The following is a 24,258-nucleotide window of genomic DNA, read 5'->3' as shown; positions in this document are numbered from 1 at the left end:
ACAGCATTTCCAACTCGTATTTAAAGTATGATATTTTTTTTTGTCAGGTCATTAATTAAATACCAGAAGCTAGAAAACCGGCAGAGTTGGAGCAGGAATGGGGAACAACATCACCAGACATCTCTCTATATACAAAGGACATTATCGTGCTATAAACATACCCCAAAGATGGTAACATACCTTTAAAAGGCATGTAATTATAATGACAAGTAGTCTAAATATTTTCTATAAAATATCTGATCTAAAATGCACAACCATCAAAATTCAACAGTTATGAATCCATGTTTGCACTTAAACTTTAAGAGCTTCTGAGAAAACAGCATCTGCTTCAAAACACACACCATTTGATTAAAATACCCTTGTAAACATAGCATAATAACCATTAATTATATAAGTCAATAACAAAAATATTGAATAAACTTTTTTTAATTTTTTAACATTTATTTTTGAGAGAGAGAGAGAGAGTGAGCGAGTGGGGGAGGAAGAGAGAGAGAGGAAGACACAGAATCCAAAGCAGTCTCCAACTGTCAGCATAGAGCCCGACAAGGGGCTCGAAGTCATGAACCGCGAGATCATGACCTGAGCCAAAGTCAGACACTTAACCGACTGAACCACCCAGGTGCCCCAAATAAACTTTTAAACACTTACAGCACCATAAACTTTATAGAGAATGCAATAGGTCCTTAACATTTAAGGACTCAGCCTTCTCAGTGTGACTGCTCCCAGGCCATGGAATTAGTTATTTCACAGAAGATGCACCAGGGAAGAAACCAGTTGGCTGGGAACAGCTCAAGCCCAGCATTCTTATCTCAAGTGGTTTTTGTTGACCTTTACCCTTAATCTTTAAAAATGAAACTGTATAATAGTGTTTCTTCATTTTAAAAAAGTCACCAAGTAAGGATACCCACAGCAAATTCATGCCTCTCCGCAAAACATGTGATTCAGGTGGGAGCCAGGAGCCTGGGTAAACATGTCAGTAACGGGAACTGGGGAATTTCAAAAGACCTCAGGAGACTGCCCTCAAGAATGACAAGGGCTCTCTGTCCTTTAAAAATGTGATTTTAACCTTTCCAGCCCTAATATGTCCTGACTTATAACTGAATCCTTCTTTGATGGTTCAGGTTCTTGGCATGGCTCACAAATTCCCACTGCAGAAGCCTGACAGGGAGAATAAACGATATAAAATGGAAGACGGGTGAAATCTCAGGATACCTCTGAAAGTTTGTTTTGTTCTATTTTTAACTAAATCCCTAATATGAGTTTATTGCCTTGTCATGTGACTCCTTTTCATCAAAGACAGCCACCACCAAAATAATCTGACTATGTGAGGGTTGAATGAGCTGGGTTCAGGTTGGTTGTGAAGTAAGGTATTATGCAATAGTCACACACCCAGTTAGAGTTTGTGAAAGAACCAAAATTGGTTAACTATCTTAAGAAACCAAGAGTGTGTATGCATAATAGTCAATTAAAAGGAAAGAGAATCAGTGTTAATGTCTAACAGAAAAGGTGAAATGTATTTTTGATAAATTGACTGTAGGTCAATTTATTTTTCTTTCAACTCCGAACTTATTTTAAAACTACAAGGTCTTAGCACTTGTTAATCTCCCAGCTGGAATGCCCTTCCCCCAAATATCCAGATGTCTCAGTCAGGTGTTTACTCAAACGTCATCTCGTCATCTCAGTGAGGCCTTCCCTGACCCTGTTTAAAATAGCTGCCCAGCCCCAGCCCCGCCTCTTTTCTCCCTATCCCCTTCTTGGCTTTATTTTTCTCCATAGTACTCATCACTATCTAACACACCATTTAATTTTGATTTATCACCTCCCTGAAGCATTATGTAAGCATGAGAACAGGGTTTTTGTCTGTTGTCCACTCCTGTGTCCCTAGCACTTAGAACAATGCTCAGCCCTTAATAACTTTGAGGTGAGTTAATTAAAACAGGGATAGTAGTCAGCAAAACTAAGTATATGTATCTCCCACAACCCAGCAATCCTACTCATGTACATAAACCCCAAAAAACACTAACTTACGTTTATAAAAAAGACACATGTAAGGATATTCATTGTAGAATAATTTATGCAATTATAGAGGTAGAGCAAACCAGGTGCCCATCCCGAGGGGTGTATGAATATCCGGAACACAATTCAACATGCAGAATTAACGAACTAGATTTACACATAGGAAACTGGTCAGGTTCTAAAACCACAGGACTGAGTAAAAAAAAATTTTAGGAAACAGAATAAAATCTAGAGCATGATACCATATGTATAAAGAAAAAGTACATATCTAGTAAAGGTATGTGGAAGATACAGAAATTGTTTTTGGTTTTGTTTTTGTTTTAGAATATTAGGATATTTTTGTCTGTGATCTTAAAAAGACTGCAGCCAGGGAATTATGCTGCATCATTTCCACCTACCTCTTAAGCAAGGTCCAACCATGGGACCCACACCTCAGGCCTACCACTCCTCGAGCACAGAACCTCTGGTCCTGCCCAGATATGTGAGCAGTTCATGTGGAAGGATGGCAAATGGCTACTCAGGGAATCACAGATTCTTCTCTTCTTGAGGATGATCAGACACAAAAGCTTCATAGTCACTGGACTGAAAACTTCTTCCAAAATCAGGCTCATCTCTGACAGCAAATGTGAGCTCTCATTTCAATCAAAATGTCAAAAAAAAATTATTTGGAGAGGGAGATGAAGGAAAAGGCTAGGAAATGTACTTCCAGTTGCCACAGATCAGGGAAAATCCAATATGTTTTCTTTCAAGCTATTTTGTCCTGGTTTTACACATAGAGAACACACTGTCATTTTCCTTTCAAGAAATTATCCATAGATCAATATAGTAGGTGACTGTAACTTTAAAGAGAATTTAAATTACATTGAAATTGTAACTCCCTGCTATATTTTGACAGATAAGATTCATTTCAGAAGACAAATACAATATATATGTATGTATGTGTATGTATGCAATGCATATATGCATGTAAATACATTATATACACACACATACACACACATTCCCAGAGCCCCTCACTCAGAAGCAAGTAGGAAGAGAAGATTGATAAGTAGAAAGCAACAGTCACTAGCCAAAGTATTTGAGAAGAGGACCAATGAATGGATGATGCTTAGAATCAACCTAACTTGCAACAGTCCTTTGATCTTTCTCCACTTATATTTACTTATTAACCACGTCCCCTACTTCTTTACACCTGAAACTGACTATCCCCACAGCCTCTGACCCTCCCTTTTAAGTCCCTGCTTACGAGGACAAACTAGAATGCAACAAAAATATTAAAAAGACAAAAACAAAATGCCCATAATCATCTTATTATGCAATGAATGTTTTAAATAACAAGACAGTCAGTCAAATTACCATCCAACTTGGCATTTAAATAACTTTCTGAAAGGCGTGATGAAAAATAAAAGACATTGGTATATACCGTTGAAAATAATCCAGCAAAGGTGTTCCAGTGGCAGAGCCACCTGCATGATGAGTCTTAAGGAGGACAAAATCTGCAGGCACTGGGTCACAGATTCTTTATTCTGCAGGTTCACATCATTGTCACAGACCAGTTCATAGTTGCAAATATTTTTGCCACTTAAAGCGTGAAACTGAAATGCAGGGAAAATACAAAGAACATAAATAAAGTTTATGCAACTTAAAAAAGCATTTTCTTAAAATGTGAAAAATTAAAATAGAAATGATTCTGCTTAAATAGATTATGCAGGGCTATAGACTGAATATTTGTGCCCCCCCCCAGTTTATATATTGAAACCTAACCCCCATTGTGATGGTATTTGGATGTGGGGTCTTTGGGAAGTGATTAGGTCATGAAGGTAGAGCTTTCATTACTAGGATTAGTGTGCTTATAAAAGAAACCTTGAAAGAGCTCCCTACTGCCTTCTGTCATGTGAGCACACAGAGAGAAGATAGCTATCTATGAATTAGAAAGTGAGCCCTCACCAGACATCAAATCTTCCAGCCCCTAACCTTGTGCTTCCCAGCCTCCAGAACTGAGAGAAATAAATATTGTTTAAGCCATCCAGTCTATAAAAATATAATAAGATAAAAACAGAGAGGGAGGCAAACCATAAGAGACTCTTAAAGAAAACAAACTGAGGGTTGCTGGGGGTAGGGGGCAGATGGGTTACATGGGTGATGGGCATTAAGGAGGGCATGTATTGGGATGAGCCCTTGGTGTTACGTGTAAGTGATGAATCACTGACTTCTACTCCTGAAACCAATACTACACTATGCGTTAACTAACTTGAATTTAAATAAATAAATTTTTTAAAAACCATCAGTCTCGGGGCGCCTGGGTGGCGCAGTCGGTTAAGCGTCCGACTTCAGCCAGGTCACGATCTCGCGCTCCGTGAGTTCGAGCCCCGCGTCAGGCTCTGGGCTGATGGCTCGGAGCCTGGAGCCTGTTTCCGATTCTGTGTCTCCCTCTCTCTCTGCCCCTCCCCCGTTCATGCTCTGTCTCTCTCTGTCCCAAAAATAAAAATAAACGTTGAAAAAAAAAATATTTAAAAACCATCAGTCTATGGATTTTTGTTATAGCAGCCCTCAAGGACTAAGACATATGGAAAGAAACGTGGTAAAAATGGTTTCTTCAAAGCATCTATTTAGTTAAGATTACTTGTCTTTAGTCAAAAAAGAAAAATTCAAAAGCAAAAAAAGTACAAAATTCTATTTCCAAGAATATGGAATTGAATCACATTTTATAAACCCTCCTCATAGCATTTTGCCATATTAATGTGGATGCAATTATTACCATTTACACAATTCATTCACCAAATGTTTGTTAAACACCTCTGTTTGCCACACTCTGCTAAGCAACAGGGACTTGAGAATGAAGAAGATGTGGTCCCTGCTCTTCGCAGAAGGAAAAGCGTTCCAGGCACATGAAGTGTTAGGAATGTTTAAAGTGGTTGCTGTGGTCACTGAACTGAAAGTCTTTTATAAGGTTGGGTAAGAAGGCTTAAAATAAAGAGATTAGGGGCGCCTGGCTGGCTCAGTCCAAAGAGCATTCAACTCTTGATCTCAGGGTTTTGAGTTCAAGCCCCACATTGGGGGTAGAGATTACTACAAAAAATAAATAAACTTTGAGGTGGCTGGCTAGCTCAAGTCAGTACAGCATGCAACTCTTGATACCAGGGTTGTGAGTTCGAGTCCCACATTGGGTATAGAAATTGCGTAAAACTAAAATCTTAAAAAAAGTGAGGGATTAGGCTATTGAGATAGTCCATGGTCAGAACATGGAATGCATTCCATATAATTCCAAGGAATATGGACGTTAGCTAAAGGGCAATATCAAGGGGCAGTGGAATAAAATTTGATTTATAGTTTAGAAGTTAATTCTGACAAAAGCGTGGAAAATGAAAAGCAGAGGGTGAGGCACAAGGCTACAAGCATGGAAACTGAGAGAGATCAAAGGCCTTTAAAGTAGTCCAGAGATACCAGGGTCCTAAAATGGGTGCTGGAATCAGGGATGAAAAGATTTAAGTCTTGTCTGAGTCCATGGGATTTCAATGTGGAAGGAAGAGAGAGAGAGTGGTCTACAGTGGTTTCCTGCTTGGGTGAGTGGCTGGTGCCGATTATGAAAGAATGGTGGTAAGTTCAACTTAGGATATGTCGAGTGTGAGATGTTTATGACATATATCTCATATGAGAGATTTTGGCTAGAGAGTCATCAGTACTGCTAAAGCTGTGGGAGTGAACCCTCAATAGTACAAATGGGCCTTGATCTACCACATAAGACTTCCCACTCGGATCCATGCATACTATTTCTAGCCACCATATAACTGGTATCACAGAAAAAGAGATTTATAGATTGCATGTACATGTTGGAATCGTTATCTTCAAAATGCTCTATTAGGGGCACCTGAGTGGCTCAGTCAGTTAAGTGTCTGACTCTTCATTTCAGCTCAGATCATGATCTCACAATTCATGAGTTTGAAGCTCAGGCCCTATGCTGACAGTGCAAAGACTGCTTGGGATTCTCTCTCTCTCTTTCTCTCTCTGCTCCTTCCCCCAACTCAGGCTCTCTCCCTCTCTCTCTCTCTCTCTCTCTCTCTCTCTCAAAAATAAATAAGTCAGTATTTTTAAAAATGTTCTCTCAGTGTGCCTGGGTGGCTCAGTTGGTTAAGCATCCGACTTCTGCTCAGGTCATGGTCTCACAGTTCATGGGTTCGAGCCCTACATCAGGCTCTGTGCTGACAGCTTGGAGCCTGGAACCTGCTTGGGATTCTGCGTCTCCCTCTCTCTCTGCCCCTCCCCCACCTGCTTGCTCGCTCTCTCTCTCTGAAAAATGAATAAACATTTAAAAAAAATTTTTTAAATGTTCTCTCTTTTAGAAACCAATAGTGATAGCTAATATTGTTTGAGTATCAGGCCCTATTCTAAGTCTTTTATTATCTCAGCAATCCTAAAACAATCCTTTGAGGTAAGTATTATTGTTATTTCTGCTTTAGAGATGAGGAATCTGAGGCACAAAGAAATTACATAACTTCTCCAGGGTCTCATCATTAGGAAGTGGCACAGAAGCTCCTCGAACCCAGGCAGCCTGGCTCTATGGACCAAATTCTTACCAACTCTGCCATAATGCCTCTCTATAGTACGTATAATGGGGATCATTAAACAACATGAGTATCTTTGCACAAAAATATTCTGATAGTAAATTATACATTATTACTGCTTCATCTATGATCTTTATGCATTGAACTCCAAAATCTATTTCTCTAACAAAACTTCTCAAGACTTCTAGTTCTGCATTGTCAAGTTCCTGCTGGACTATATTCAATCCATTCATTCTCTTACTTATTTTATAGATATTTATTCAGAAGCACAGAGTGCCAGAACCTTACACTTAGCATGGAAAAAAACAAATTATTCATATTTTTTCACGCCCTTCACAACAGTCCTGCTGACATACTCTTAAATTTGCTTCACTGCTTTACCGTCTGCCTCCAGTCTTTGTCCTTCTAATCTATTCAGCGTGGTGCTTCTAAATTAATAGAAGATTATATTCTAGAATATATCATTGCATTTGTTCATTCACTGAATAAAGCTTTATTGTGCATCTATTACATATCCAGTACTGTTCCAGGCAATACAGATTAGAGATTAGAGCAGTTCCTGTCCTAATAAAGCTCACATTCTAGAAGGGGAGACAGGCAATAAAAACACAAACAAAAATGTATCTGATGATAATAAGTGATATAAAGAAAAATAAAGCACGAAGCGCAAGAGGACATGAAGTAAGGGAGGGATGAGCTACACAGACATCTAGCATATAACCTTTCTAGAAGAAGCTCACCAGTGCACTGGTGCTAAGCCAGAGAGGCTGGGTGGATGCAGGATCATGCAATAATAGCACAAGAGAAAAAGATGGGGCCATGGATCAGGGTAGCACAGGAGACGACATAAAAGTCCAAACTCCTAAGCTTTTCATTCAGTACTCTTCCTAATGGGATGCCAACTTATAATGCCCAGTGTTCTCAATCACGTACCTATGGTACAGCCAAAATGAACTGCTCAATGTACCCCCAAAACATGCCCTGATGTTTTCTGCTTATTAAACCATACACTGTTTCCAAAGCCTTGAATACTCATCAAGTTTGGAATAACATAGCTTTGGAGTTACTCTGATTAGGGTTCAAACACCAACTCTGCCCACTGCTTCAAGTGGGCTGGGTTTCTTAGTGTCTGTGCCCTCCTCTGTAAAAGAGGCATTATAGTACCCACCTTCTAGGACTATAATGCGGCTGCAAGACAACAATTCATATAATGCATATAGAAGAGTACTTAGCACCCACTAACTGCTCAACCAGTGAATCAATGGTAGCAATCAACATAATAATAATACTGGTATACTAGAAATAAAGCATAGTATTTTTTGTATCAAAAGATCTATGTTTGATCTCCTGAGCCACTAGTTAACTGTGTGATTAGCTTTCTCTTTCTCTTTTGTAAAATAGGGATAATAATAGTTTCTAATTCCTGAAATTGTTGAGGATCGAATATGTTTTCCAAAGCACTTCGTCTACTAAAAGCATTCTACAAATATATAACAATAATAACCGCCTGCTGAAAGAATGAGTGATTATAGTGACACAATCTCCAAAACATCTTCACAAAGTTTAATACATGCACTTTCTTCTCCGCCACTGAAAACATTTATTAAGCAACTTAGCACACAAGCAAACACCATGCTAAGCAAATGAAAGACATTTAGAAGCTGTCAACTAAAGAATACATTGCATGGCTAATCATAAATTGTAGCTAAAATAGCTACTGCTTTCATCTTACTGTATGAGCAGAAGTTTTGTCTCCAAGGCCTTTTGGAAAAAAGGCAGTTTTGAATTGATTCACATCTGCTTTATTCTCATCAAAGTTGACATGGAACTGCTGAAGGTACCTTCCATAGCACTGTAAAAGGGCCAATTTATATTCCTGAAATAAAAAGAGGACTTGATGCAAGTTTCAAAATACCATTTTACTTATCATTATTAAAATTCAGGAACATTCGTATTATTCTTCATAGTATCAATATTGATTATTACTACTACTACTCTTATTACCACCATCACATTACCACTACCATTACCACTAGCATTTCTAAACACATATTATGCAACACACACTGCACTAGCTGCATTATTTCATGAATTCTCCTCCCAACAAGCCTATTGTGAAATAAGACCATCACAATCTCCAAGATGATATTATTGCCCAGGGTGTGAATAATGATGATATAATAATGGGAATATTCACCAGGGAGTGTGTGGTAATACCTATATATACTCAAAATCCAAAAATTCAACATCAACCTATCCTGGTAATCCACCCACTCAGAGACGAAGATAAGTTGCATAACTAGCCTTGCTTTTCTGATACCTCCTAAGTTCCAAAAAAGCAAGAAAAGGCGGGGGAGGGGGGGAGTAGGAAGGGAGGGAGAAAAGGAGGAAAGAGGGAAAGAAAGAAAGAAAAGAAATGAAGGGAGAGGAGAGAAGAAAGGTACACTCTCTCTCCTCTCTCTCATCTGCCAACGGTCTTTGAGGCTACATTAGGACAAATCAAAAAAGTCTGAGCTAGGGTGCCTGGCTGGCTCAGTTGGTAGAGCATGTGATTCTTGATCTCAGAGTTGTGAGTTCAAGCCCCATGTTGGGTGTAGAAATTGCTTGAAAAAAATAAAACCTTAAAAAAAAAAAGTCTGCGCTATTGTTAGCTAGGATTCTTGTTAGTTCTAATTCATGCTTATGTTCCCATTACAGAATCAGAGCTCATTTCTGCAGCCCACAGGGCACAGGTGACCTGGAGTTTCAGGGGAGGTGAGGTGAGCCAGGCTGTGGATATGAGTCAGCCTCCTCCCCAACAACTGTATCCAGGAAAAGCAGCTACTCTATGTGTCAACTGCCTGTAGGGGTACGAAGCCCCTTGGGAGACAACCACAGTCAAACTTTTGTTTCTATTTCTATTGACTTGTTACTTGTTTACTAATTAATTCTGAATCTTTCCCTTTCTAAGTTGGTTCATAAAATGAATTCAAATCTAGGTTCCAAACAAGACTATTCCAGGGGTGCCTGGGTGACTCAGTTGATTGGGTAAGTGTCTGACTCTTGATTTCCGATCAGGTCATGATCTCACGGTTCCTGAGTTCAAGTCCAGCATCAGGCTCTGTGCTGACAGCATAAAGCCTGCTTGGGATTCTTTCTTTCTCCCTCTACCCCTCCCCTCTGCTCTCTCTCTCCTCTCTCTCTCTCTCTCTCTCTCTCTCTCTCTCTCTCATAAATAAATAAATAAATAAATAAATAAATAAATAAATAAGACCATTCCAACAAAATGATCTTTACTGTAACTAAAATATAGATTCTAGAATGGAAGTAACAAGTCAAGTTCATTTTCAGTACTCTACCTTTATCAGTCCACTTTCTCATAAGTGAAAGGTAGATAAAAATGTTTTCTTTGTTCCTTTAAGTAAATTTTAAAATATCCTATCTGGGCCTTTCTATCTGAAATATTCTGAATCCTTAGCCACTACACAGCATGCACTTACTTTATCAGCTTCTAACATGTTCTCCCATCCTCCCTCCACCAATATCCACTCCACCCACCTGAATACTCCACAAACAACCCCAAACTGTGCTATGTATCACCAGCTTCTTATATTGAGAAGCATAAAAATGAGAGGGGACACTCTTCTAATGCTTGTCAAAGTTATTCCACTTCACATGAATAAAGCTCACAAGTTAGATCTTGCCCATTTGTTTGTTTTCTATAGTTTTCCTACAGAAAACTTTTTTTCTATAGTTTTTCCACAGTTTTCCTTTATTTTCAAGTTTCTAAGAACCACCGTCCAATGTTATGAAGCTAAACTGATGCCCTAATTTTGGCAGCAGAAAATAGATCTTCATTATGAAATTTCCTCCACATCTTATTCTCCATTTGGTAAATTTCCCTCCAAAACAAAACAAAACAAAACTTCGTGTCCAGAAAATAGAAATGGAAGAAGAAAATGAAGCTAAAAAACTGAAGATCAAGAAAACATTGAAAAAGTCCTAAAATCACCTTGGGTAGAATAACTCTTGGTCCGTGGATTCTAGATGTGTCAAACATTCACATTTAACTTGGAATAATCTGGGCCTATGCCAGAGCTTAAGGGGAAAACTTACATTATCATTAACTGAAACCCAGCCAGGTGGTCTTGGTTGGTTGGTCTTACCGAACCAAGCCCATGAGTTCACAGCAATCCAAGACGTGGGCATTAACTATGGAACCAGAAATAGGGCACAAGCTCAGTTTGGAATATTATTCTAAGCAAGAAACAGGGCATGTAGGGAATGACTGCTATAATTACATATAGCAAAACGTTAAGGAGTTGAAAGTCATTAAAACAGGGCCCTAGGAACCAGACAACATAGCAGCTGGGCCAGGAACCATGAAAGTTGTCACTGGGCAAGGTCAGTCACATGAAAATCAACAGGAAGTGGTGTCTGGGCTCCTTTGTATAAGGTAGGAACATGATGACTCAGCATTTCCTGTTGGGCACCTACCACACCCTCTGTTAACTAGGAACTGCGCTCCCGCCCCACCAACCCAGCTGTCTTTCCCAGCCAGCTGTCTTTCCGTTCAGGAATCTCTTACCTCTGGAAAATCTCAACTACAAAATTAAAAAACAAACACTTTTTTGGTTACTGTGCCTCATTAAAATCTGTAAGACTCATTCATATTTTTCTAAGAAAAAAAAATCAAATCATGTAAAATAGGAATGGTATCAAACCAAATAATAATAACAATTAGTCAAGTAATTTTCACTTAGGCTCTTTTTTCACTCCTGAGGCACTTACTTTTATTTCACAAAGGCTATCTCCAACCTTCAGAAGCTTTTCATTGTAATAGGCAGCTGGCAGCCGCGGGGCATATTTGGTCCAGATATTAAACAAAGAGGTGGCACTGTAAAAATCATAAAATAAAATATCTTCAAAGTCAGCAGGAAACCTCAATTAATTAGCAAACTATCCTTAAGCACTTACTTTGTGCTGTCTTTCCAATGTGCCTTACTGTTAATGTCTAATTATTACTAAGTATAGTTAAAATTATTGCTTCCTTTATGCCAAGCACTGATCAAAGCTCTGTACATGCATTTTTAAAAACAGATTTTATTTTTTAGAGTAGTTTTAGGTTCACAGAAAAACTGAGCAAAAGGTATGGAGATTCCCCATATACAGCCTGCCCCGTACACATGTACAGCCTCCCCCATCATAAACACGTCCCACCAAAGTGGTATATTTGTTACAACTCATGAACGTACATTGACATATCATTATCACCTAGTGTCTAGTTTATATTAGGGTTTACTCTTAGTGTTATACATTCTTTGGGTTTGGACCAGTATACAATGACGTTTACCCATCATTATGCTATCACAAAGAGTAGTTTCGCTGCCCTAAAAATCTTCTGTGCTCTGCCTATGCATCCCTTTCTCTCCCTTCACCCTAGGCAACCACTGAGGTTTTTATTCTCTCCATAGTTTTGCCTTTTTCAAAATGCCATATAGTTGGAATCATACAGCATGTAGCTTTTTCAAACTGGCTTCTTTTACTTAGTAATATGCCTTTAAGATTCCCCTATGTTTTTTCATGGCTTGATAGCTCATTTCCTTTTAATGCTGAATAATATTCCATTGTCTAGATACACCATGCTTTATTCATCCATTTACTTACTGAAAGGTATCTTGTTTGCTTCCAAGTTGTGGCATTTGGAATAAAGCTGCTATAAACATCCATGTGCATTACTCAGCAATCAAAAAGAATGAAATCTTGCCATTTGCAACAACATGGATGGAACTAGAGCATATTATGCTAAGCGAAATAGAAAAAAACAAATATCCTATGATTTCACTTACATGTGGAATTTAAGATACAAAACAGATGAACATGGGGAAGGGAAGCAAAAATAAGATAAAAACAGGGAGGCAAACCATAAGACTCTTAAATAGAGAACAAACTGAGGGTTGCTGGCAGGGTGTTCCTGGTCTAAACGGTGATGAGCATTAAGGAAGGCACTTGTTGGGATGAGCACTGGGTATTATATGAAAGTGATGGATCACTAAATTCTATTCCTGAAATCATTATTACACTATATGTTAACTAACTTGGATTTAAAATTTTTTAATTAAAAACTAAAATAATAAAATAAAAATATTTAAAAATTCAGATGCAGGTTTTTGTATGGATATAAGTTTTCAACTTCTTTAGGTCAATACAAAAAAAAAAAAAAAAAAAAGCATGAGTGCATGGATTGTATGATAAGGGTAGGCATAGTTTTGTAAGAAACTGCCAAACTAACTTCCAAATTGGCTATACCATTTTGCATTCCCACCAGCAATAAATGAGAAGTCCCTGTTGCTGCACATCTTCTCCAGCAGTGAATGTCAGTGTTCTGTATTTTGGCAATTCTAATAGGTATGTAGAGGCAGCTCATTGCTTCAATTTTCATTTTTTGACCATACATGGTGTGGAGCACCTTTTCACTGGTTTATTTGCCATTTGTATTATCTTCTTTGGTGAGGTGTCTGTTAAAGTTCTTTGATCCATTTTTTAAATCAGGTTGTTTTCTTATTCAGTTTTAAGGGTTTTTTTGTACATTTTGGACAACAGTCCTTTATCAGATATGTCTTTGGCAAATATTTTCTCCCATCTGTGGCTTTTCATCTTATTCATGGTGTCTTTCACAGAACAGAGATTTTTCATTTTAATGAAGTCCTGTTTATCAACTCTTTCCTTCAGGGACTTTGGTGTTACACCTAAAAAGTCACTGTCAAACCTAAAGTCATCTAGATTTCTCTTATGTTATCTTTTAAGAATTTCACAGAATTGCATTTTACTTTTAGGTTTGTGATCCATTTTGAGCGGATTTTTGTGAAGGGTGTAAAGTGCGTGCTGAGATCCAGTGTTTACATGTGGATGTCCAGTTGTTCCAGCACCATTTGTGAAGAAGACTACCTTTGCTCCATTGTATTGCCTTTGCTCCTCTCTCAAAGATCAGCTGCTTATATGTATGTGGGTCTCTGGACTCTCTATTCTGTCCCAATGATGCATTTGTTCATTCTTTCACTGATACCACACTGTCTTGATCACTGTAGCTTTAGAGGAAGACTTGAGGTCAAGTAGTGTCAGTCTTCCAAATTTGTTCTCCTCCAATATTGCATTAGATATTCTGGATCTTTTGCCACATGCATTTTTTCTCCATTTCATTTCTACAACAACCCTGAGATAGGTAGTATCAATATCCCAAATATATAGTTGATATATTGATTGACTTGAGGATCAGTGTATCCATGATCTTAACAAGTATATTACTATGCCTGCCTGTCCCTTGGGACATAAACTTCCCAAGGGCAAGGACCTTGATTTGTTATCCATTGTTATCCATTGCCTAGCCTCAAGAGTAGTGAATATCTAGTATACATACATAGTCAGTAATTATTTGTTGAAAGAATGAATGAATAAATAACTAGGAAAAAATTCCTTGTTCTTATTTTTTTTTTCTATAAAGAGTTCAAGGATTCCACTATCCTGTCAGTCCATTAGGGTCCTGCTTCCATCCACCAAGTAAACAAGAACAAAACATACAATATTCTCAGAACGGTTTCTAATCAGTTTCAAAAGGTAGCAGATCATTGCTCAATTTGTTCATTTATTTAGTTAATACTTACTCCTTCCTTCTCTCTCAGAAATTATAAATGCCTCAAGGAAAAATCCAAATTTCCCTTAACAGTTGTCCAATCCTATCTCATAAATTTTTAGATGAGGACAGTGTTACGTACAGTGTTAAATGAGGACAGTGAATGTGTGTGTCCCCTTGCAATTCATATGTTGAAGTCCTAACCCACAGTGTGGCTGTATTTGGAAAGGAGTACTCTAAGGAAGTAACTAAGGTTAAATGAGGTCATAAGGGTAGGGCCCTGGTCTGATGGTATGGATGTCAATCTAGGGAGAACACCAGAGAAATTGCTTTCTCTATCTCTTTCTTTGCACTTGCTCAGAGGAAAGGCTACGAGAAGACAAAGTGGTCGAGAAGTGTGCTTTCACCAGAAACTGACCCTTCCAGAACTTGATCTGGGACTTCTAGCCTCCAGAACTGGGAGCAAATAAATTTCTGTTGTTTAAGCCACCCAGAGTATGGTGTTTTGCCATGGGAGCCCAAACTGACTAATTTGTAATTAATAATTAATAATTAATAGCCCAAACTAATTCAAGTAGGAATGTAAACTTAGGGATTAAAGATGACTCTAATACTTACAATGTATATGTTGGGATATTATCAGAACAACCTCAACAGAAATATGTAGATTAATTCATTCAAGTAATTAAATGATATAGATTGAGTGACAAGGGAGGCATAGAGACAGGATATTCTTACCTTCTTGGACAAATTAATAATATTCTGTAGTAGGAAAATACATACATGTACCAAGTAGTAAATAACCATGCCCCCAAAATTGTGTGAGAAATGGAGCCACAGAAATTTTAAAAGGAAGAGGCTTTTTGGTTTGGATTTTTTTTTAACATTTTTTACTTTCACTCGCTGCTTCATCAAATGCCACAGTATTAGAATAAATATAATGAATCCCAAAAAAGTCAGCATGTCTTACTAGAATTCTTAAATTATGTAGATGAAAGATTTAATTCTTCCAAACCTTAAAGATGAGATAATGATGACTATGTTTATTACTCACAAACGAAAAATACCAGCTTTGTTAAATCAATCAAGGTTACGTAAGAGAATTTTTTTAAGTGAACTTTAAGTTCAAGTTAAGACTGTTCACTGGGAATGGCTTACATAATGATTAAACAAGGAAAATATAATATACACTATAATGTGCATCATTTAAGAAAATGTTAATGTCCTTTGGATTGCTGATTTATTATAGTTGCTGCTGGATATTTAGAATTTTCTAAAATAGGAAATCATAACTATATAAACAGAATATCTAAATCTCATGTGATTATAACAAAAGCATACCTTTAAAATAATCTATCATACTCTGAATTTAATGACATTGCTGTTATGCTCAAAATCTATATTTAGATACCCTGAATTTTTTGGCTTATGGAAGTTCCCATAATTATATATTTTTTCTTTTAAAAACTAACCATCTGTCAAATATGTTATAAAAGTGAATCCTACCTAACTGTATTCCTAACTGGCCTCCACATTGGCATTCTTGTTCCATTTGGATAAGACTATATATACGTATGTATATATATAAATTAAATAAGATTAATCCCTTGCCCAAAACTACCCAATGGTTTCCCATTGCATTTAGAATAAAAGCAAACTCTACAAAAGGCCTCTAAAACCTTCCATAGCCCTACCTATGCCTCTAATCTCACCTCACACCACTGCACCCACACTCACCAAGCCACGCTTAGCGGGCTTCTGTCCATTCCTCCCAAGTCTCTGGCTCTTTCCTGCCAAGATTTTCTCACATGCTTCTTCCCTCTGTCTATCCACTCTCTTTGCCTGGTATCTTTCTAATCTCAGCTTAATGTCACCTCCCTCACCATTCGTTTGAAAGTAGGTCCAAGGTGTGTTCTCTTCAAGCTTCTGCTCAAGTGTCACCTACTCTGACCACATTGTCGAAAACTGCAGTCTCCTATCTCCCCCCACAACCCTTCCTCACTTTAGTTTTCTCCCAAGCACTTATTACTTTCTAGGTCACCATAAAACTTATTTAAAATGTTTATTTCCTATTTCTTCCTCTAGAATATAAGCACCAAGAAGGCAGGGATCTTTGTCTGGTTCAGCACGGTATCCCCAACACCTAGTATGATGCCTGGTACATGTAAGCATTCAGTAGCTTCTTCCTTTATAGCACTTGTTGTTTGTATATTGACTTAATGATTCAATGAAAGCCTATCTCTCTCTCTCTCTCTCTCTTTCTCTTTCTCTCTCTAAACTCCATGAGTACCAACTCCCTACCTATTTTGTTCACCACTATATAAACCATGATGAGTACAATGCTGGACACATAGTAGGCATTCAATAAAAGTTGTTGTGTAAATAAATACCTAAATTGTGTGAGAGATTAGATTGCTAAGGTCCATGTCAGTCATTAGCATTTATGATTCTCTTACAGTCTCTTTAAAGATGGGACAGATACTATACTTACCAATCGGCCCAGGTCTACTTTCCCATATATAACATTAACACTTACTGAAAATATAAGGATACTAACCCTTGAATTCTTTCAATACCAAATATTCATTGAAAGTTTGCTCTATCCCAACCACCAGGCCAGTTGCTAGAGATAGAAAAGTAAAAAAGAGGCACATTATCCAAAGTCAGTAGGGAGGTTCCATTCTAATGGAGGAAACAGCACACAAGAAAACAAATAAATAAAAAGTATTAATTGATGGCCAAACCTGCATTACATTGGAAAGGCACTCTACAGAGGTAACTGAGGTAAGACCTGAAATAAAAGAGGGAGCCAGATATTTGAAAAGCCAAGGAAAGAACATTTCAGACAGAGGAGGCAGCAAATATAAAGGCCCGGGATGAAAAAAATTGTATTTGTCTCCCTGGAAAGTCCTGAGAGAGAAGTGAGGGATGGGCTGAGATGAAAGAGGCAAGCAGGGCCAGATGCTCAGAGCCTGGAGGATGGCAGAAGAAGTCTTAAATTTATTCTAAAAGCAATAGGAAGCAATAGAAAATCTTTAGACGAGAGCGGGTGATTGCTTTATAAAGATTACCCTGACTGCTCAATGAAGGACAGGTTTCAGACTCGAGAGGCTGTGGGGAAAGCACAACATGGTGGTGACTTGAACTAGAATGCTCGTGGGAATGGGAAGATAAAGTGCTACCTAAGGCACAAACACAGAAATGTTTGCAATATAAATATAGCTTAGGTATGTAATGTGCTTTCATTGGTCAATTCTTGGGGTTCTCATCATATTTGTCCCATTAGCAGGATTTGCCACTGTTAATCCATCATTACTTCCTACTTTGAAACAGTTTCTCTACCTGGCTTCCAGTAAACCACACACTTTTCTTCCTATCTCCTTGGCCACTTCTTCTTAGTCTCTGCCAATTTCTTATCCCCTCAACTTGTCAATGCTGGAGCGTTCCAGGAGTCAGTCCTCAGACTCTCCTTTTTTCCATCTACACTCCACTCCCTTAACTACTCCATCAGGTGTCATGATTTAAATATCATTAGTACACTGACAAATCCCAAATGTATATCTTCTCTGACCTTCAGACTTGAATGACCAACCGCCTACAGAATAGTTCTGCTTGAACATTGAATTACATTTCAATCGCAATACATCTAAAACTAGATGAGGGACACCTAGCTGACTCAGTCGGTGGTGCACGTGACTCTTGATCTTTGGGGTTCTGGGTTTGAGACCCATACTGGGTGTAGAAATTACTTAAAAAAAATTTTTTTTAATCTATAAATAAATAAATAAATAAATAAACTCTTGATCTGTCCCTTTCCTACCAGAAGCCTTTTCTTCCCACAGTCACTATCCATCCTAGGAAATTCACACTTGTCATTCTCCCTTGCTGCCAACGCTTCCTACAGAAATCTTCATCACTTGCTATTGTATCTCTTTCTCATCTTTCTCAAAGGCTACTTTTCCTGACTTACCCTGACCATGCTCTTAGCCACCCCCATTTTAAATTTCAACACCATACCATTTCTTCCATCCCCACTCTCTGCTCTAATTTTCTTCTAGCACTTCTTTCCCTGTAAAATGATTTCTTTACATATTTGTTTAGCAGCTGTCTGTAGTAACAAAAATGTACGCTCTATGAGGATACAAACTGTTATATCTTTTTGTTAATTTGAGGTTTTCCTAGTTCCTAGAATGGTATGTGATATAGAGTAGGTGTTCAATAAATACTTAAAATGCATTAATGAAGAACAAATATAAGTTAAAACTATTTCTTCAATATTAAATGCATGAATGAAAAATGAAAGTTGAAATTGTTCACTATTCTGGTTTTCTTTGACATTTGTCTGCATTTGTAACTGTTAGGTTTGTGAGGTATTTTGAGTAGGAAAGAAAGATGGTGACATAAACAGGAAAGAACCTTAAAAGTGAGTACTTTGAAATTCAGTAATAACATGGGGATAGAAACCCCCAAAGGGCAAACATATGTGCAAAATGAGTCACAAGATCAATAAAAAGTCATTGTGATCCTAACAGCAATATAAAAAGGAATTAAGGTATAAAAATGAATTAAAGTGCACATGTTCACAGAATCACATAGTTAATGGCATCAAGAACTAACTTTTTCAAGAACCTAAGCCACCTCAAAGGTATTCCTTTTTCCTCATATACAAAACTGTACCCACAGCATGGAAAGTTGTGAACCCCCGCAGTCCCCGAGTGAGCCAATTTACTGGCATGGGATAGCGATTGGGGAACACTCAGAAGGAACAGTGAGTTATGAAACACTTCTGTGTTGATTTTTATTCTGACCGGAGCAGGAAGCCAAGGTATAACATTTACCAGGAATTAAGGGTTGTACTCGCGAGGAGTCTGTACTTCTTAAACTTTGCTTTTATCTCCAGGTTCGCAACGCTGACCCAGCTCTGGGACCACCGTGGGCATCCTCAAGGGCATCTCCTCCGGCCCCAAGAGTTGCCCTTCTTGGGCCGGCGCCCTCCCCAGGGCCCGGCCTCCGCTTACCAAAGCCGGTGGAATTCATGCTTCTGCTCCTCTGTTGTCGCTAACGCCTTCTTTCTCCTCATAAAGCCTAGTAATTCCCGGATCTCCCTCTCGCAGGAGGCCAGGAGAGGGTTTTTAGCGTCCAATGGCCCGTAAAACACGGCGAGGGGCAACGAGGTCTCCTGGCAGGTCGAGCGAGACGGTGGGCTCTGGGAGCTCGCCTTCGACTCCAGGGGCGACTTCGAGAGCGCGTTCGAGGTCGGGGGCGGGGTCGGCGGCGGTCCTGGCGGGGACACAGATGTGGGAGACAGGTCGAGGGGAGAGGTCGAGGGGGTGCCTGGCGCCGCCATATTGACGAGACCCTGGCCGGCCAGAAGTGTGTGTACACGCGGTTGCCTGGCGACGGTCTCGCGGCAACCAGACCTCCCGCTTGCTTTCGGGAAAACGCAGCGGCCCCTGGAGGGCAAAGGAAGAGAGAACCGGGTCCGGAAAGAAACGATGCTTCTGGGGACTCTTGTGCCCTCTTGTTCACTGGCACGGCTCTATGAGACAAGAATAGAGAGAAGGTTTCGGACAGAGAGCCAACAGATGGTAGAGCCAAAACGATAACAAATTCAGACTACACTCATTTTCCATTTCAACCACTTAATGGTGATAATGATCATTAACATGTGCCGGGCATCATTCTAAGCGTTTGAACCATAATCTCATTGTCATGGTAACAGCTTTACCACTCGGGGTATTATGAGTACTTCCATTTCACAGTTTAAGAAACCAAATTCTGATTTTGGAACCAATTACTGATTTTGGTCAGAGTAAACTGTAGTGTCAGGGACCAGATGCCAGCCTTGTGACTCCAAAGCCTGTGCTCAAAATGAATAAGCTTCTACTGGCCATTCTCAAAACAACGAAGTTTATCAATCGAATCGAAATTGCGAAAATATCTGACAACCAGTTTAAGAATCAAGTACTTGCAAAAGATCCATTCTCTTCCCTCTATCTGTACCCTGAGGTAATTGTGGAAATGATGTCTGTGCCTAACAATTAGGATTACATTATATTATTCATATGTATTTCATCCTTATTCTAATTATCGCTATATTCTAAATTAATAAGCATTTCACTCAGCATTAATGCATACTAGCAGTTCGAAGTGTTAATTCTCAAAATACTTTTGCATTTTAAGCTGGGATTTTTTTTTAATTTTTTAAAAAACTTATTTATTTTTGAGAGAGAGAATGGGGGAGGGGCAGAGAGAGAGGGAGATACCAAATCCAGAGCAGGCTCCAGGCTCTGAGCTGTCAGCACAGAGCCCAACGCCCTGCTTGAACTCACAGACCACAAGAACTCATGGACCACGGGATCATCATGTGAGCCAAAGTGGCCTCTGAGCCAAAGTTGGACTCTTAACCAACTGAGCCACTGAGGCACCCTTTTGAACAGAAGAGACCTGCCTCTGATGGGGAAACTACAGGCCTTAAGGAAAATATTTGGGACCAAAAGAAGTTCTTCTTTTCCTGAATATTATGGGCAACAGTAAGTCTACTATTCATTTACTTAAAGTATAAGTTTCTAACTAAAAGGGAACCTACTTGCTTTATAAATTATGCAATACCAAAAATTATCTAAGAGAAGAACCAGAAATATTTGATGTCTTATAAAAATAGGTCTTTAATACTGGAAAGTGTTACTGGTTCTGTCACACATAAGAATAAGTAAAGACAGTGACCCTAACACCCTGTGAGCCCAGTTTCCCACTTAAGATTAAGAAGCTTATTGGACCACAGGTTGATTTCTTTCAGGTCTGACCTAATTTCTTGCAGGCTCTGTGGGCCTGTGCTAATTTATGAGGCTGGCCTAATATGTCATGTGTACTGTACTCTAATATTCTTTGAAGGAAAATGATGATGATTTTGCTCTTCAAGACAGGTAATTATGACCCACGAACCTTCTCGGCAGGCAATGAGTTGCCCTGACACCTCACTGTAGGAGTTCAGTTCTCCAGTCAAAATCTAGAAATCATTCTCTGATTAAGATTCTATCTTGTCTCTAAGTGAGCAGTAAAAATGTTAAGACTTTAAAGAATTTAGGCCTAACGAAGTAATTCATTCTTGGAGCGTTTACAAAAAGTCTTCATAGATCTTTTATTTTAAAATATCAGCTTGGTAAATTCTTTCTCTTCTCATCTTTTCCTTGTTCTCACATAACAGACTTGTCTACTTCAGATCAAAAGCTGATGTAATTTACCACTGAGCACTACCTATTATATTCATGAAAGTGAAACCACGGGATAAAATTAAATTAGAATGGTCAGAGAGGAGCAAGGAAAAGAAAAATAAAACAGATCAAGTGGGCTTTTTCCCCTCTGATCTGTTTGCTCTCACAAACAACCTTATAAGCAGTGCAAGCACTTACATTTCAAAGTCACTGGTAAAAGAAAATGTGACTTATTAAATTCAAATACTCGAATTATGTATCTTAGTCAGAGCCTTACATCTTAGTCATTTTCCTCCTTGCAAACACTAAGTTGACAATGCTTAACTTTCAGTAGTTTTTAAAAGCTTGTCGGAATATTTAAATGGCTGATGTACTCTGAATCATCATCGCGCTAAGATGGAAGTTTCCATTTTGTTCAGTTTAAATTATATTCGAAGCATTTCTTAACATATTCGAGGTGTTATCTTTCTTGTAATGAGATGCATCTATTAGAATATCTTTTCTATTCCCTTGTCACTTCGCTTTATTCTTTCCACTCTAGTCAGAGAATGGAGCTCTGCAACTATTGTGTCTGGCAGGGCTAAATAATGTAAATAGCTTCCTTATAAATAATGTAAATTGCTGCTTCCTTATAATTAGTGTCTTTGTAGGCTGCAGGGATCCTTTTTGCTCATTCCAAAGTCTTTATCATCCAAAGTTACTGTTAGAGAAGGAATAAATAAGGTTAGTACTCTTTCTATTCCTAATTTAGCCGTTAATCATTTGGACTGTCCCAAATATGTACATGTATAATGGTCTTTAAAAAAAAAAAAAAGCACAAAGATCCCCTTTTCCCACCTCACCATCTAATATTTAAACTTTTTAAAAAACTTCTCCATCATTGCATTTAGTCAAATTCAACAATTTCTTTAGTGTGTCATACAATGCATAGGTTAACCCACACATTCCTTATAAGAAGCAGATGACACACAACTAATCATGATGAAAAGGCATGCTCTAAAATGTGCTGTGATAAAGGTTTAAAACATGCTGTAGGAGTCCCAAAGTGAAGCTTGGAACTGGAGAAAGAACAGACGATTCCAGCGAAGGTGATATTTTAGCCCCTGGACTGTCACTGCTCCTTATTAACAGAAAGCCCCTTGCAACAGAGATTTGCCTATTTACTGTGATAACCCAGCATTCAAGCCTGGAGCCTGGCACGGAGTATGGCTTAATAAATCTTTGTTGGAATGAGTAAATGGGAAAAAAATGGAAGAAAATAAGATGGAGAATATTTAAAAGGATAACACTGATTGAGAGAAAAGCCTGAGTAAGGTACAAAGTTATAAACATACACCGCAAGTTAAATAGATCATCTATCTAATGTAGTGAATAGAGACTACAGTAGATCCAAGGACAAAGATGAAGCAGAAAGAGAAGTGTGATCAAATACAGTGGGTAGTTGGAAGGTGTGCTAAGAAATTTTGACTTAGTTCTGTGTTCAGTGGGAAGTCTTGATTAGAAAAACAGTATAATTAAAAACAGTAGGGATTAGGGGCACCTAAGTGGCTCAGTTGGCTAAGTGTCTGACTCTTGATTTCAGCTCAGGTCATGATCTCATGGTTGATGATTTTGAGCCCTGTGTCGGGCTCTGCACTGACAGCACGGAGCCTACTTGGGATTCTCTCTCTGCCTCTCCCCTGCTTCCTTCCTCCTCTCTCTCTACCAAAAATAAATAAGTAAGCATTAAAAAAAAAAAAAAGTAGGGATTAAAAGCCCAAATTCTAGAGCCAGAAAGCATAGTTTGAGTCCCATTTCTTCCAAGTTGCTGAATTTCACTATGCTGTGGTTTCCTCATCTGTAAGATGGGGTGAAATAATACTAGTTAACTCATAGTTTTTTTGGTATAGAATTGTATGAGTTAATATGTGTAATATCCATAAAACAGTGCCTGGCACATAATAAGTGCTATAAAAATGTTTGCTAATATAATTACTCACTTGGGAACCATCAGAAATTCTTAAACAGAGAAGAATACAATCCAGTCTGTATTTTATGTATTTTAGAAGTGAAACTATTACCACAGACAGAAGATGGATGGGAGTAAAGAAGGTTATATCTGATCTCAGCTGCACAGATCATTGTAATGTTTATATTCCATCAACCATGAGACAGAAGTAGCCAAACTAAAACCACGGATAGACACTGAGGCAAAATCAGTAGGAAACCAGCTTTTAATCAATACAGCAAAGGGAGAGTCATGGAGTAATATGTAATTTACATAATAATTATATATAATATAATATATATGTACTTTATGTAATATATATAAAATAGCTGTAAAAAGGTAGAATAAATTCTAACATGTATTTATTATTCTAACAGGTGATATATTTATGGTCTTGGAATAAAGCCTTTCTTAAAAAGTACAAAAGTAAGAGACAGAATGGAAAATACTGATGAACTTGAATACATTAAGATAAATTTTTAGAAGGGTGAAAGCACAACAAAAGTGGAAAAGCCACACCCTGGAAAAATATATTTGTAATGCATAACCTGCTGTGTGAACAAAATATTGATAAATATCAACAGCAGGTTCAGATAAAGATCCTTCTTGGGGAGATTAAACAGGTTTCCTTATTATAGGCTACCAATGGAAGCCAGTGTAGTCAGGACATACAGCAAAGAAATCAGCAACATTATCCAGGACAGATGGGAATATCCATTTCCAAAATCTAAAATCTTCACCTGTGGTACCCAGTTCTGGATGGTAATATTCCTGCACCTTCCAAGTCTTTGATGCTTGAACAAGTATCGTCAATTCTTCTGGATTGCAGTATTGCTTCCAATTTAACACTGGTGTAGACAGGTTCAGATA

General features: G+C 38.3%; 1 protein-coding gene across 1 annotated transcript in view; it reads right to left on the bottom strand.

Moving 5' to 3' along the window:
- CFAP54 (cilia and flagella associated protein 54) overlaps positions 1–19,548 on the bottom strand; it is a 353,980-nt gene extending 334,432 nt beyond the window's left edge. Inside the window, exons 1-4 of the mRNA XM_030323452.1 lie at positions 19,206–19,548; positions 11,349–11,454; positions 8,311–8,454; positions 3,440–3,611 (exon numbers count right to left, since the gene is read on the bottom strand). Of these exons, the coding sequence (XP_030179312.1) occupies positions 3,440–3,611; positions 8,311–8,454; positions 11,349–11,454; positions 19,206–19,534 (751 nt within the window). The 5' untranslated portion in view covers positions 19,535–19,548. The remainder of the gene's footprint in view (positions 1–3,439; positions 3,612–8,310; positions 8,455–11,348; positions 11,455–19,205) is intronic.
- Positions 19,549–24,258: the final 4,710 nt, after the last annotated feature.

This window comes from Lynx canadensis, chromosome B4 (genome assembly GCF_007474595.2).
Source record: "Lynx canadensis isolate LIC74 chromosome B4, mLynCan4.pri.v2, whole genome shotgun sequence".
In the NCBI taxonomy this organism is placed as follows: Eukaryota; Metazoa; Chordata; class Mammalia; order Carnivora; family Felidae; genus Lynx; species Lynx canadensis.
Note: the sequence above shows the minus strand (reverse complement) of the source record. Positions and strands in the feature narration are given on the sequence as shown.